The following is a 16,397-nucleotide window of genomic DNA, read 5'->3' as shown; positions in this document are numbered from 1 at the left end:
GAAATTTCCAGGGAAATGTATTAACTTAAAAATTGTCTTTTGGATGAGGTCAAATACACTGAAACATCCATCTTATTAACGGGGTGGGTTGTTATAGCTACTCCCATTGCTAATATGTGCATAAAATCAAACATACAAGTAATAATTAATAATAATTAGTAGAATGGAGTGTACTTCTACTACTATTTTTTTCAGTTTCAAGATTGGGACATTCACGAAATATCATTATACATACTGGAAACAAACATTCAACATATTAAATATGAAATACAAATCTTTATTTCTAAAAACTGAAACAATTAGGAAATATTTATATATATTATAAACAGACATTTAGTGTGTTATAAAGTTTTTGGCATATAAGGCTTGCCTGGCTGGTTTTGTGTTAAACCTGAAAGAGATCTTACAATAGAAAACACATGGTGTATTGTCTAATTACATTCACACTTGTTAGTGATGTTTCTGGACCAAAGACAACTATTTACCATGCAATACTTCCCATATATATGGTCCCTTTTTGTAAAAGAATCCCAATACCTTGGCAGTCGCACATTACAGTAGAGAAAGACGGTTAGTGTCTACATTGATATGTTGGGCTGTAAATCTTCAGCAAATACAGATTGCGACACTGAACGCAAGGCACCTGTTATGTTTGACATTCACTAATACAATATTTGCTTCACCAGTTTGTTTCCTCTGATGTATTGATTCAATGGCGTGGCTGTTTTTAATAGTTGACTAAACAAATTGTAAACCAGACAGCAAATGTGGATTACGACAGAGCACATCATATATCCTATTATTTTTATTGAAAAGATGCTCTTGCCCCTCAACATACATACATACGAAAATGTTACCCGTTTAAATTATATGACCAAAACAATATATATTCTAAAATATTTTTAGTGTGTTAATTTTGCAGCAGTAAAGAACCTAATAATGCAATTTTCAGAGGTTTTCAGGACAACATTGAAAATACTGATTATTTACTCTGCATATTATGTTTACAAACCCATCTTGCTTTTAAAATGTCCCTATTTATTGGTCTGCATGATGCTGTGTGCATCTAGACACAAACGGTTCTGACAGGTCTGCCTTTGATCATATTGAACTTTGGTTGTTATATAATATTAGTGAATGTCTATTCACCAACTTAACACCACCAGATGTTTTACAGATCATCCATGTGTGATCTCAAACAGTTAGAGGTGGGCAAATATTTCCTTAACCTTAGATGTGTGTTAGATGTGGTACATTCCGTTTACTGTAAGATAACAGATGCCAGTTACCTGTCGTTACACACGACCGAACGTCACTTGATACTACAGGTTTCGCCGTTGTAAAAAACACATGGCATATTAGATATTTTCAGTTGATTGTCAACTTCATCACAGGCGTTCCCAAATACATGGAAAGGTTTATATTAAATCATTCTCTTTCCACTGCACACAAAGTCACCAGAATCTTAGAAAAATATCTTATGAAACCTTTGTATAAAAATAGCACTCTGTTTGGCGAGATTACAATGTCCTTAGTGTCGTTAGTCCTTCGTGAAGAAGATTTGTTTTGATAGAGATTGTAGTGTTTTTAAAGGCACTCATGATGTGGAGTTACCCTCATTGAGCACAAGCTCACTGAGTGATGCAGTTTTCTCCCATATCCTGAGCATAGCGGTCAGAGACTGTGGTTCTCAGTTCCTCGACGTCTCGACGGAGCTGCTGAGCTTCAAGCAGCTTCTTCTGCAGCCCCTCGGGGCTCAGCCAGTCCTCCCACTGCTCTCCTACTGGAGGGGGAGCCGCTGCAAACAAACAGACAGACATGGCGTCAGAGTCACAGCTGATAACAGCCACACCACAGATAACTCAAAGCTGACATATCGAAATTCCATGACTGCATGGAGAAAACTTGAACCTTAATCACTACAAGCCAAGGACACCAATCTGTACTAGGCATGGACGAAACAAATATTTGCAATGACTCTGTATGAGTGTAAGACAGATGTTGGCAATTTTGATTAATTTCTGCTCAAATTGTCCTTTTAATGTTATTATTATTAATATTAATGTTATTAATAACAGTTCTCAGAATTAAAGATATATTTAAAAGCATTTAAAGAAAGTTTTTGTCAGAGCCCTTGTTATTCTTAATTTTGACATTAATTTTCATTTTTACTCAGATACACTTGATAAATAAACCCATAATGAAATTGAGACGAACTAAAAAAAAAAAAAAAAAAAAAATGGACCATGGATCATTCAAAAACGGTGTCTCCAGGAATCACCAGCTGTAAAAATTCAAAAAACATTTTTTATTTGCCCATCCACTCTTACAAGATGTCCTTTATTCATGTGTACACCTGTGCTTCAAACCACATTCATCTGCACAGAGGAGCAGAGCACAAGCAAAACAATTGTTCCACAAGGTGCATACGGTTTTATTTTTAACCACTAGAGGGACAAATGTTACATTGTGTAGCTTTAATATTGACCACAATGGCTGTTGTTTAATTAAAAATGGTTTGTTGAAAAAAAAAAAAAAAAGACACACACACAAAAATTGTAGAGCACAAACATTAATATAAAAATGGATTATTCCATTTAAAAATATATATAATTAAATAAAAAAAGTTTATAAAGCAGCTGTATATAATCAATTATATCTAGGCATTATCTAATGGAGTCCTACTCTTCTCTATAGCATGTAGACAGCAGAGGGCGCACTTACAGGCAATGCCGAGCAGCATGGAGAGGTTTGGGTCGTGGCCCTGAGCCCGCTGGGTGAGGACGTTGCAGAGGGAGCGGAGGTCACACAAACAGGCGGCCATCTCTCCATACAGCCTCTGGGTGAGCCGGGCTCCCACAGGGAGCAAACCACGGCCACTCTGCGGCTCCTCACCCTGAAGACGCTCTTGCAGTGTCAGATTGTGTTCCATCAACTCCTGGTTCTGCACTGAGAGCTGAAACACAAACACATGCACACCTCAGTGTGCTATGAAAACACAAAGGCAAATAGCTAAGTATGCATTATGGTCAACTACTAACCTCCTTCATAGCGGTGTGTAACTGCAGCAGACTCTCCTCTTTTTCTGTCACCTCCTCTCGTAGGGCTTGACTACTGCACTCCTCCTGAGAGAGCTGCTCCTCCAGAGTCTAAGTCAACACACACAATATTAAGGTTGTAAACTAAACCTTTTTGCTAATATAAACTAAACTGTGACTGATTTTGGTGCAAGGTACTTTGCCTAAGATTGTAAATGGACTTAGGGGGGAAAATGCTCTAAAGTGTCATATATATATAGACTTTTTTTCTATCCTAAAAATATATCAGGTATTTCTAAAGAAGCCTTCTATTTTGCAGACAGTGTTTGTAAAGATCCCTCACCGCCTAGTTACTATTGTCAGTACAATGCTGAGGACTTTATAATAGAATATGATACCTGGCTGAGATCTACTTAAATTACAGCTAATTACAGTCTTTGAGCTTAAATTCAAAAGACCAATTCTTATTCATAACCGGTTCCAGTTAAAAAATCTTAAACAGAATTAAGCTTGTTTTCCATTAACGGTTCTTGAATATCATTTTTCCACCTACACTACCATTTCAAAGGTTTGGGGTCAGCAAGAATTTTTTTTTTAAAGAAATTAATACTTTTATTCAGGAAAATTGCATTAAATTGAACAAAAGTGACAGTGAAAGACATTTATAATGTTACAAATGATTTCCATTACGAATAAATGTTGTTCTTTTAAACTTTCTATCAAAGAAAAAAAAAATGTTTCTTGAGCACCAGAAATCAGCATATTTGAATGCTTTCTGAAGGATCACGTGACACTGAAGACTGAAGTAATGGTCCAAATTAAGGAATAAATAACATTCTACAATAAATCAAACTAGAAGACAAACTCTTTCAAAAACATTAAGGAATCCCACTGACCACAAACTTTTGAACAGTAGTGTATGCGGACAGAACACTGTAATAAAATACTCTGAACAGCGTTTCCTGAGCCAGTAATCATCAGTAGTGCCATGGCAAATGAGATGTTTTATCTCATTTGTGAGCTTGCAGTTTGAATTGAGATGAGAAAGAAATAATGAGTGCTGGAAATAATACAAAAAAAAAAAAAAAAAAGACAACACAACTTTCTATTGTGTTGCAATCTGATTGCATGAATCAACAAGCATATATCTCCATCAGTGTAGTCCAATTTCCAGACAAATTATTTTTAAAAAGTTCTTACTTTATTTTTAATGAAACTCATGGGATGTGTTTGAATCATTCTTCCGAATCACTGAATCTAGTTTATATATTAGCTTGGATACAATTTGTTTTATCTTTCTATCCCCTGCTGAATCTTAGTTTATCCTAAAGTTTCTTTCCATCAAGCCTAAACTGTAGGTCAGAGGATCATTTACCAGAGAATGCATGATCAAATGTATACCTTCAGTGCAATGCAAGTCGCTTTTGATAAAAGTGTCTGCCAAATGTAATGTAAATGTTAGGTTATGCACCTGTTAAACAAAATAAAACTGAATGAAGCCTTTACCCTGATCTGTGAGCCAAGCTGCTCCATTATCCTGAGTTGTTTTTCAATGACCTAAAAAGAAAGATTCATTAAGATAGTACCTTAATCTATTTGTACAGAACATACATTCATATTAATCAAATCTCTTTGCTGAATTAAGTGTTACTGCAGTTGTTTAAGTCCTTTAAGAAACTAATTTCAATAAAAAAACCTTTTTGAGTCGCTGCTGCTCATCTTTCAAGGTAGTATTTTCTTCTCTTAGCTTCTCTATATCAAGAGAGGGCAATCTCACTCCATCCTCAAGGCTCTCCTGCACTCTGTTCTGGAGACTAAAAACACAAGCAAATCAAATATTATTAGACCCCACATGCATGGCAATGCTCCAAAACCTAATCAGTACCCAGTTTTGAAACATCCATTGTGTCTTTTGTGCATGGTTGCACAGGCTTGCATTTCCTACCTGGTGACTGTTGTAAGTAGTTCTCTCTCCTTGCGTCTCTGTTCTTCCAGTTGTGTCTCTTTGTTGCGCAGAGCACTGCGGGCCCCCTCCAGTTGGACTTCCAGATCTCTGACGGTGGACTGCAACTGAGCTGCCCTCTCCTCTACCTCCTCCAGCTGCAACACAATATCCACGATTTAACAATATCCATAACTGTGTAATAACTGAGGTCTTAGAATGAGAGTAAAAGTTGTTCAAAATAGTGAGTATTTCATTAACATCATTTCAGCCTCATTTCATTAATAGGTGACAAATGAGCAATATAAGAGATTTTTATATACAAGTTAAAAAGTTTGGTGTCTGTAAGAATTTTTAATGTTTTGTTGAAAGAAGAATGCATTTTTCCATTCCAATGCACTACTTTTCCATTGTTTTTCTATGTAAACACGCACTAGACTGACATGTATGGCCGTTGCGCTCGCGTCTCGCATGAGCACTGCAGTTAAAAGAATTACCTTTTACTCGCAACGCCGCTCATCAATGTCAGCTCCATAACACTGAGTTCCATAACAGTGGACCAATCAGATGACAGTGGAGGCAGGACAAGCACTGTGAGCTTTTGTTTACAGTAGCAAGTTGGGATGGCAACCATTTTATTTGAAGGTTACATGGCGGATATTTAATGTTTTTAAAAATAAGTCTCTTAAGCTCACAAAATCTGCATTTATCTGATCAAAAATACAGCAAAAACAGTAATATTGTGAAATATTACAATTTTAAAATATCATTTATTCCTGTTATAGCAAAGCTGAATTTTCAGCAGTCTCTAGATTCTTTGATTAAGAATTAAGAAATGCACTTATTTGAAATAAATGATTAGAAATGTTTTGTAACATTATAAAGTCTTTACAGTCACTTTTGATCAAATGAATGCACCCTTTCAGAATAGATAAAAAAAAAAAAAAATAATAATAATAATAATAATAATAATAATAATAATAATAAATATATATATATATATATATATATCTTACAGACCCCAAACTTTTGAATGGCATTATATATAATATAATTTAATGATATGAAATGAGACTGACGTCCACAATCAGTAATGTTCTCGTTGAGATTTTGAAACAGGATGCTAGTCTCACTAAAATAAAATCTCATCCTTGCCAACTATTTTCATTTCCAATGCTGTCAAATGCAAATGAATTTGTTTGATTTTTCTAAGGCTATTTTAAATAGCAAGAACAGGGTATAATCAGCTAAAAAAAAAATATATATATATAATAATAATAATCACCAAGCAAACAAGTTAAACATATTTAAAATGCATAGACAAACATGTTAAATAATTTACATACAGAAAAATAAAATTGATATTTAGATGCATTTGAGATTAAAAATACTTTTGCAAACAGTCAAAAACAAAAATGTCTTAGAGAAAAGGCAGAGTGAGCCTGGTATTTTGTGAGCCAGCAGGGTAAGGAGAGTGTTACTTTAAGATAAAGAATACAATAGGACCAGATGTGTGATATATGGGTGCAGTGGATGCTATAATGGTGTCTGGCAACACAACACAGGAGAAGTATCTCAAGCTGAGCATTATGAGCAATTGTTCTGAAACCACAGGCAAAAAAGGCTTTTGTTTTGTTGGCTGGACATCAGAGAGTGCAGTACCTTTTTCTGCCGGGCCTGGTAGTCTTCCATGGTGGGGAGGTCAGCCAGATATCGCTCGAGCGTCTCAATCCGCTGCTGTTTCTCTCTGTTCTGCTCCGACTCCTTCTGGCACTTCTTTTTCAAGCTGTTGATGTGCTTGTCCCGACTGCGGATCTTTGTAGTAAAGAACACCACCACAATGTAAATTCAAACATCAGTTCAATAAGATTCTGGTCATATGTGGTACGTCACATGATGAAGCTTGGATATGCTCACCCTTTCCTCTTGTTTCTTTAACTCCTCTGCATGTTTTTCACTGCTCTCTTTCAAGACCTCGTTCAGACGTTGCGTCTCTGATTCCACTGCACCCAGTCTCCGGTCCGCTTCTAGCTTCTCCTTGGTAAAGCAGTCGTTGCGCTCTGCAAACTGGGCTCGCAAAAAGGCATTTTCCCGCTGGGCTTCCTATCATACACACAGAAAGATGATTCATGGAGATGTTTTGATACAGAGTGAGGAAAAGGCTATGTGCATGCATGTGTGCTGACCTGTAGTCTCAACAGACACACGTCAGTGTAAGGGGCTCCACGTCCCATGAGGGCGCTGTGCACCTGCAGCTCACTCTCTCTGAGACGCTGTTCCAGCTGAGACATTTGCTGCTTCTGCCTGCAATGCATAAGTTACTATGTTTGGTACAAGTTAATGTTCAGAATCATAAGACACTACTGAAAACTTGGTATTACCTTTCAATGGTAAGTTCTTTCTCTTTCAGCAAGTTCTCGTTGGCTTTAATGACAGCATCCCACTTGCTGTTCTCCATGTGAGGGGTTGACGGATACAGAGATGCATACTGTCCACTTCCTCCTGTCATTAACTGCAATAATAAAAAAAATAATAACAATAAAAAACAAATAGTAGGTGATGGAGGAACTTGTTTAAAACAGGCATAAAAACACAGTCGGTCCTAGACTGTTACGTATGTTAACTTAAAGTAAGCATACTATAGTACGATGTGTCCATATGACACTGAATATTAAAAAGAAGAAAAATGTAGGGTTGGACTTCCTGTCAATCAAATGAGGGTGTAACAATTTGTTGGGCCATTACAAACTGCAGTGAAGTGACAGCACAGTTGCAATTTGCAGCATGAAAAACAGGGCAATTCGCAGTCATAATATGTACCGCTTTTTGCTTTAGCGTTTGTTAATAGCAGTTTGAATTTTAGATGTATAGAATCAAATGTATCATTTATTTGTCTGTAAAAATATTGACAGCACTGGATTTTCCATCTCTGCTATAATTCCATATTGTTATAAAGCAAATTATCTAGTTAGCTCAATAAACACAGAAAACATGCTATAGATAATTATTTAATTTCCTTTCGAAGTTGTTCAATAAATATCAGTATTTTAAAACCAAGACAGCAGAAAAAAAAGCAGGAACACCAAACTATCAGATATTGTTCTAAATAATTTGATACTGGTATCAGGCTCACAAATTTTGCATCGGTTTGTCTCAAGTTATTAGTTATTACTGTTGCAAACTTAGCCTAAATTGCTATTGGTTAACATTTTCCCTGGCTGCAAGGCCTACGTAAATAACGCAAAGTAAAGTTGTTTTAGAGGCAGAGCATTACGTGTTACATATCACATTGTGTTAACTTAAAAAAAAACAAAAAAACACTTTCATTGAAGAAGCTAAAATAAAATATCAGTATTAGATAAACTTGAAAATTAGAAATGCCTTAGTAACTAACTAAACTAAAATAAGTTTAAGCACTAAAATGATTAAAATTGAATTACAAATACAATAGAAATGAATACAAAAGCACATACCAAAATGACTAAAACAAACTAAAATTTAAATGAAAGCTAAAAATCTATAAATAAATAGTATTTATTCATTCTGAATTGGCTAACATATACAAATAATACTAAAATAACACTTATTGATTGATGAAAGATAAAGACAAACATCGTCTATTTTCGGAACAGCATGCAATGAAAGAATCATTATTCACAATAAGACTAGGAACATGTGTTGAATTGAATAGAGTTAAGGGTTAGTTTACCAAAAATGGAATTTCTGTCATTATTTACTCACCCTCATGTAGTTCCAAACCTGTAAGACCTTCGTTCATCTTCAGAACACAAATTAAGATCTTTTTGATGAAATCCAAGAGGTTTTTTTTATCATTCATAGAAGGCAACAAAATTACCACATTCAAGGTCCAGAAAAGTAGTAAAAACATTATTAAAATAGTCAATGTGACTACAGTGGTTCAACCTTAATGTTATGAAGTGACAAGAATACTTTGTGCGCAAAAACAAAACTAATGACTTTTTACAGATCAACAAATTCGTATCTCCCCTGTCATTCTCCTACGCTAGTTACGTTGCAGCACTTCCAGGTTCTACATCAGAATGCGACTCTATAGTACTGGGCTGGCGTTCTGACGTAGAACCTGGAAACACTACAATGTAAATAGCGTAGTAAGAGAATGACACAGAAGAGAAGAAATTGTTAAATAAAGTCTTTATTTTTTTGTTTTTGCGCACAAAAAGTATTCTTGTCGCTTCATAACATTAAGGTTGAACCACTGTAGTCACGTTGACTTTTTTAAACAATGTTTTTACTACTTTTCTGGAACTTGAATGTGGTAATTTCATTGTTTTCTATGAAGGATAAAAAAAAAAAAAAAAACTCTTGGATGTCATTAAAAATATCTTAATTTGTGTTCCGAAGATGAATGAAGGTCTCATGGGTTTAGAATGACAAGGGGGTGAGTAATTAATGACAGAAATTTCATTTTCAGGTGAACTAACCGTTTAATTTTGATTTCCTGCTGACTTTAGATAAATGATTCATGATTACATAACTGTTCCCTTTTCCTTTCTTGTATGCAGCAGGACACAAGCTCAACTCTAACCTGCATTTGTTCCACTTGCAGCCGCAGACTCTCGAGTTTCTGCTTCTGCTGCTGCCAGCTGGCCATCTCACAACAGCGTTCCTGCAGTGACGAATCATAAGCTCCTGTGTTGGCCTGGTCCCTCAGGAGAGCCTGAGTCTGCAGGCCCTGAGGTACGGAGAACAACCTGCCACAGGTACCAGACCCTAGATGAATGTTCCTTTGGCTGTATGGGTCTACAGCACAAGCGAGACCCGCCCTAGCCTCCGGTAGGACTTTATAGGTCTGTTCCATCAAGCCTGTATTGTCCCCAAGCCCAGTCATTTGCAGCTGCTGCCGTACATCAGAGCAAAGCCCTCCAAGCAGAGCTGACTGATTAAGCGTTGGCTCCATGGTAGGTACATCAAACCTCTGGACCTCATCCAGCCGCGTCTGATCTCCAGAGGGGAAGAGCGAGTGGTCGAGACCATTCACCAGGCTGCGATATCGGCTCAGGCAATCAGGCTTGACCGCAGTCAAGTCTAAATTTTCATCGTGCTGAGCATCCAGGTTAGGGGAGGATGCAGATTTGGGGAGTGATGACTTGGAGCTGGAAGAGCTGGAGGACGCCCGCGTTTCTTCAGAAACATGTGGCTTGATCTTAGAGGCCAGAGTTCCGGCCGTGGAAGGCATGACATGGGCGGTGGGGATGGGGATCTGACTGCGGATAGGCTGGAAGGATGGACTGCTGCTAGTGCTGCAGATATCTAGAACAGAAAATGGAGTGAGACATAAATTAAGCCAAAGACAAGCATTGAAAAAAAAAAAAAAAAAGGGTCTGTCTTCGGTGCTCCTTGCATATCGGTCAAAATTGACAATGTTTTTTTTTCCCTTTCAATGAAATTAATAAGCTATTTTTTAATTCAATGTTTTTTTTATTTGATACTAAGTATTTTTAGGGGATTAGATTTAGAATTAGATTTATGCAGTAGTTATAATCCAGTCGCTTTTTGAGCACAGATCTGAAAATGAAATTTCCAACTTAAACTGTTATAAATCTTGAATGCTTTGGAGCACATACAAGAAGACACTTGGCAAATTGTTGCTTAAGTGAATTTATTTTTAAAAGTTAACTAAAAAAAAAAATGTTATAGAAGTTTAAGTTTATTGTTATGGAAAAATACACAAAAATACTATTTTCAATTTTTTTTATGAAACATATTGTCCAAAACATGATTTACTGTAAAACAGTGAGAAAATCAAAGCCATAAATTTAAACAAGTTGTGTTTCAAATTTGAGGGTGACATCTCAAAAAAAAAAACATGCTTTCAGTAAGATTTTGTTTAGGCGCAATACCAAACATTTCAACTAGATGAAATTAGTTTCCCAGTCATTTCCAACGCAGTCAAAGGAGTAAGTTTTTTTCAGGACTATTTAACCTTTTCAAATCATGTACATGATTTTTATTTGTGTTCATATAGCAAGTGCCAAAACCTTCATACCAAGTTCATAGCCAAGTTTCATAACATTCCGATGAAATAAAAAATATCTAAAAAAAAAAACAAAATGTAATTTTTTTTTCTTCACCAGAGAGTTAAAGAAAAATCTTTTTATCTTCAAAAGTTTACGATAACTATACAGTTGAATAATAATGACTTATTTTCAATGTTTATTTTCTAAATACTTTGTGTTATTCACTGATAGACAGCCTGGAATATTTCTTAAAGTGAGTAATATTTAAACTCTATATCAAGTTACGCACTGGGAAAATAAATTTAAATGAAGTAAAATCAATTAAAATAAAATTAAGTAAAAAAGTAAGTTTGTTTGTTTATGATTTAACGCCATGCGAGGCGAGAACGAGATTTTTTTTTCTTCCTTTTTTTAAAAGGAAAACAATTAAATTAGGTTTTTAAATTTGATCTTAGATAAATTCTAAAACTAAATCAGGCCTTACTTCATTAAAAATCTAAAAGTCAACAGAAAAATAAAGATTTCTAACAGATTTCAAACTAACACAATCCATCAAAAATCCAAGATAATGGATTCTGGCACAAGGGGGAAAAAGTAAGTAAATAAAAAAAAAAAGAGCCATAAAATATTAAAAGAAAATAAAAATTAATAATAAAAGGCAACAGCTCTTCCATTTTGCCCCAGAGTTAAGTCATAAATCCTGAACAAATTATACAGACATTATATAACTGCAAAAAGGATGTTACTAAATAATCCAATCTTTCTATTCTGGCAACAAGAACAAATTAATGCTAGTTAGTTTTGATATCTAACAAACAACAAATAATTGCAAAAAAAAAAAAAAAGGTACTCACCTTGCTAGCAGTAAAAGCGATACCAACAAATAATAACATTTTCATACACTGAAGAACATTGAGGCATTAAAAAACACTTCTGCCAGTGCATCTTCAGTAAGTGATTTAGACAAACTACAGATCTTAAAACACGCCCACTCCGTCTGCCAGAACTCGTCCTTCAAAAAATGAATGTCAACCTCAGGCAAGGTGAGTGTACCTGCTATGAGAGTTTGTTCGGTCTCCTACAGCTCTGTTGGTGCAGGAGTGCGTACACACAGAAAGGTTAGGGGTATTTATAGAGCACTCTCATGTTACGCTGTGAGGTGTCTATGTGTGGGCCTCCTGCTTCCAACATACAGCTCACCTCACACACATTCATGCCTAATGGTCCATAATACTGTAATACTTCTGAAGTGCCTTTAAACAAGCTCCTCAATACAACAATTAAATTAACACACACAAATCAAGTGGAGATGTCAAGAGGCAGGCAGCAGTAGGAAGGTCTGCCCTGTGGGTGTCTCTTATGAACATCTGCTGTGGACAGGTTTAAACAATTCTTTGGGTCGACGAAAGATTCTTGGAGGCTTTCTGCCATTACAAGAAACACCCAGAGCAAAACAAAGCCGTCACCATCACAACCCAGAAGCCCACAGACAGTCAACCATATATTTAGAAGTGAAACGGCTGCCAAGAAGTTTTGTGCTGCCACCGTCTTGGCTGTTTTAAAAACAATGAAAAGCAGTCTTATTAGTGTGTCAGAGGTAGTTACATTTAGTTGCTAGGTGCCACAATAGTATGTATGAAAACTCGACAGATTTAGCAGTTAGTCATTATTGTTACTATAGGAAATATCTGAGAGTTGTTTCAGGATAATGACAACAAAAAAGACAGATATATGATTTTCAGAAGCTGATACCAATATTGAGATGGTCGGATAAAAACAGGATCTAATTGGACTAATGAATTTTCATGACCTTTTCAGTCATTTATAATTACCGGATAACGATTTTAAAATCATTTTGATTCAGACCGATGCACTAATGAAATATTTATCTACACTACTGTTTAAAAACTTGGGGTCAGTAAGATTTTAATTTTTCAAAGAAATTGATATTTTTATTCAGCAAGTGTGCATGAAATTCATCTTAATGTACAGACTTTTACATGGTTACAAAAAAATATACATATTTTAAATAAATGCTGTTCTTTTGAACTTTCTATTTGTCAAAGAATCCAATAAAAATGTATCACAAGTTCCACAAAAATATTAAGCACACAGTTTTCAACACTGATAATAATAAATAAATAAATAAATAAATAAAATGTTTTTGAGCACCAAAATTGGCATTGCTATTTTTACTCTATCTCTTTGATCAAATAAACACAGCATTGGTGAGCATAACAAATTTCTATAAAACAAAATGAACATTAGTGTCTATAACTACTATAGAAAATTCCATGACTTTATGACATTTTAAAATTCTCTGATATTTTGAAATGGAAACGGTAAACCTGTATAAAATGCTAAATTATAGCAAGTGAGTCATAAATAATATTTTTCACAATATTACTAAAAATAAGTGAAAACATAAAATGACTTGACCCCCGACAAGGCATTACAATTACAATAACGCAAACGTAAACATTAATACAGAAATGTTTTTTAACGCACTGCACATTCAGTACAGATCTGTGGTAATCGACATACACCAGCTCTTCAGTACAGCTAATCTTTCTGTATTACATGCTTAACAAGGCAGAGAGAAGGAAACAAGACCAGGATCAGAGTTTCCATTCGGCCCTCCAGGTCAGGCCCTCCTAATGAGACCCCCGTCAGTGGAAGTGCAACACCGCCTGGAGGAATCTATGGTATGGAATATCATATCCTCCTCCAAATCTCATAAGAGTTCATGACTTCATGACTAAGAATATTACAGCTTAGTCTAAAAACAGCCAGCAAGATGTCTGTTGTAAGTTAAAAAGGGTCATAAATTAATTCAATTTGTATCCATGATGTCGGAAGATTAAGTTTAATTCTTAAGGTGACTAATGGGGCAGTCACACTAGATTTTGTGTTCCATTCACTTCAATTCTTGCACATGGGTACGCAAGCATTGTTCAATGCCTGGAAATCAAAATTTTGTATTTTTTTTCAATTACATGACAAATGTTAATATGAAGTGGCTGATGTGAATGGTCAATAACACAACAGGCAAGCAAATGGACATGACAATATCTGAACACCCCCAGAGTTCTCACCTTCAGTGTGGTCAGAAGTACCCAGTCCCGTGTCCCCATTGTCCAATGTGCTGGGCCGCCATCCAAAACGGCTCTGGAACTTCTCAGACACAGCAGGTGTCAGCCATTCCGTGTCGGTGTGTCCTGCTGGAGCAGACAATAACCACACTATGTGACAATCTGATATGGTTATTATGAGGTACATAACATAGCTTCAGTTCATCCTGGATCTGTACCTGTGAGTTTGGGATTCTGGTATTTCTGTGAAGTTGTCATTCCTGTGGCAGTCACCTGTGGAAAAGATAAAAACAGCCAAAACAGCAAAAAAAACATTACTTATATATATATATATATATATATATATATATATATATATATATATATATATATATATAAATGTTAGATTTTAACATATTACCATAATTATATTTTTAATTTACATAATATAATCATATTTTTAGTAGCAGCAGTTTTCCAGAACTACTGTTTATTTACATATAAATTTAGAAAATAATCAAAATTATTCATAGATTACCTATTTAGAATATCTTATTTGCAAAACGTACAGCAGAAAATATTTTCCAAAGCTTAGAGCAGGAATAGTTTTAATAAAATTCATGCTATTTTTTGGCAAGATTTTGCGTATTCTTCTTTTCTTTATTTACAAAAAATATCTCTACAGATCAATAGCACGTTATATTAGTGCAACCAAAAAGCCAACAAAGAAACTGGTTAAATGTTATCAAGACACCCAGATTATTAAACTCATTTAAATGTTCTTAACTTCGAAAACCAGAATCTCCATATGTTGCTACTTCAAACAAACACATTAACACACCGCACAAATAACCAAGTTAGCTAACGTAAAGAGTTTAAAAGGTCGGTAAAAAGTAAACAACTCCACGTACCTTGATTCACAGGCTGAAACAGTCTTTACTAAAGTTAACAATGAAGCGAACACAGCCCAGAGGCACAATAATGTGCTTCATCACATGAAACACACTGACTGGAAGCTAATATATCAACAACAAGGACACAAAGCAGTCAAACTAAAAGCGGCCTCGAGCTTCAAATACCCGCCGCAGCGTCACTGAAACGCTGAACTCTTTTTTTCAACCGTTATTCTAGTTCTTCCTCTGCGTTTTGCTCGCAGGTCAGGTTGAGACCGCAAGCGCCCCCTGCAGCTTGCGCCGTGAGCTGCAGGCGCGCAAACCAGACCCACACCTACTTTTATTAGTATTATGAATTTAAAATTTGAGTTACTCGCGAGACAATTTCATATTAAAATATTGTATTTCACGGCTCTATTAAATTTTATATAAAATAACTCCCACTAGCATACATGTGCGGTATTCATAGCATCTATAGCTAACAGCTCAACTTGAAGGGCCCCATTTGACAGAAAAACTTTAATTTTTCAAAGTTTAAATAGGGTCATATTCATGAAAACCTACTGTAGAGTTGTGTTTATATTTTAGGAAGGGGGTTCCTACTGATAATACGCCATATTTGGGGGTCCCTGGCATAAAAAAAACGTTTGGAAAACCCTACTCTGGAGTACACATAGCTTAAAGGATTAGTTCACTTTCAAATTAAAATATGCTGATAATTTACTCACCCCCATGTCATCCAAAATGTTCATGTCTTTCTTTCTTCAGTCGAAAAGAAATTAAGGTTTTTGATGAAAACATTCCAGGATTTTTCTCCATATAGTGGACTTCAATGGCCTCCAAATGGTGGAATTGCAGCTTCAAAGCATTCTATGTGATCCCAGACGAGAAATAAGGGTCTTATCTAGAGAAACCATCGCTCATTTTCTAAAAACAAAATAAAATTGTATACATTTTACCATAAATGCTCATCTTGAACTAGCTCTCTTCTTCTTCTCTATTAGAATTCCGGCAGTGTAGACACTGCTAAGTGTATTACTGCCCTCCACAGGTCAAAGTTTGAACTAATTTGTCATATTCAATATACTAGTGCAAGTATATAACAATTAGTTCATTCTTTGACCTGTGGAGGGCAGTAATACACTTAGCAGTGTCTATACTGCCGGAATTCAAATAAAGAAGAAGAGAGCTAGTTCAAGATGAGCATTTATGGTTAAAATGTATAAAATTTTAATTTTTTTTTTAGAAAATGAGCGATGGTTTCTCTAGATAAGACTCTTATTCCTCATCTGCGATCATGTAGAACGCTCTGAAGCTGCAACGAAACTGTAATTTTGACCTTCAACCGTTTGGAGGCCATTGAAGTCCACTATAAGGAGAATAATCCTGGAATGTTTTCATCAAAAACCTTAATTTCTTTTCGACTGACGAAAGAAAGACATGAACATCTTGGA

At 35.5% G+C, this 16,397-nt stretch overlaps 1 protein-coding gene across 3 annotated transcripts; it reads right to left on the bottom strand.

Annotated features, from left to right (window-relative positions):
• Positions 1-256: 256 nt before the first annotated feature.
• Positions 257-15,227, bottom strand: cep85 (centrosomal protein 85). 3 transcript variants are annotated; one of them, XM_048152607.1, is made up of 14 exons: positions 14,962-15,227; positions 14,290-14,344; positions 14,075-14,197; positions 9,548-10,272; positions 7,362-7,492; positions 7,167-7,284; positions 6,898-7,083; positions 6,643-6,795; positions 4,984-5,138; positions 4,735-4,852; positions 4,545-4,595; positions 3,042-3,149; positions 2,725-2,956; positions 257-1,798 (listed from the first exon to the last, which is right to left on the bottom strand). In XM_048152607.1, the coding sequence occupies exons 2-14, from the start codon at positions 14,327-14,329 to the stop codon at positions 1,632-1,634; spliced, it is 2,307 nt and encodes a 768-aa protein (XP_048008564.1). In that variant the 5' UTR covers positions 14,330-14,344; positions 14,962-15,227; the 3' UTR covers positions 257-1,631. The 3 variants fall into 3 exon arrangements, with proteins under 3 accessions (XP_048008564.1, XP_048008563.1, XP_048008565.1); XM_048152606.1 differs by having other exon boundaries at positions 14,075-14,200; positions 14,962-15,226; XM_048152608.1 differs by lacking the exons at positions 14,075-14,197; positions 14,290-14,344; positions 14,962-15,227 and adding an exon at positions 11,834-12,075.
• Positions 15,228-16,397: the final 1,170 nt, after the last annotated feature.

This window comes from Megalobrama amblycephala, linkage group LG13 (assembly GCF_018812025.1).
Source record: "Megalobrama amblycephala isolate DHTTF-2021 linkage group LG13, ASM1881202v1, whole genome shotgun sequence".
Taxonomy (NCBI): domain Eukaryota; kingdom Metazoa; phylum Chordata; class Actinopteri; order Cypriniformes; family Xenocyprididae; genus Megalobrama; species Megalobrama amblycephala.
This window is presented reverse-complemented; position numbering and strand designations above follow the sequence as displayed.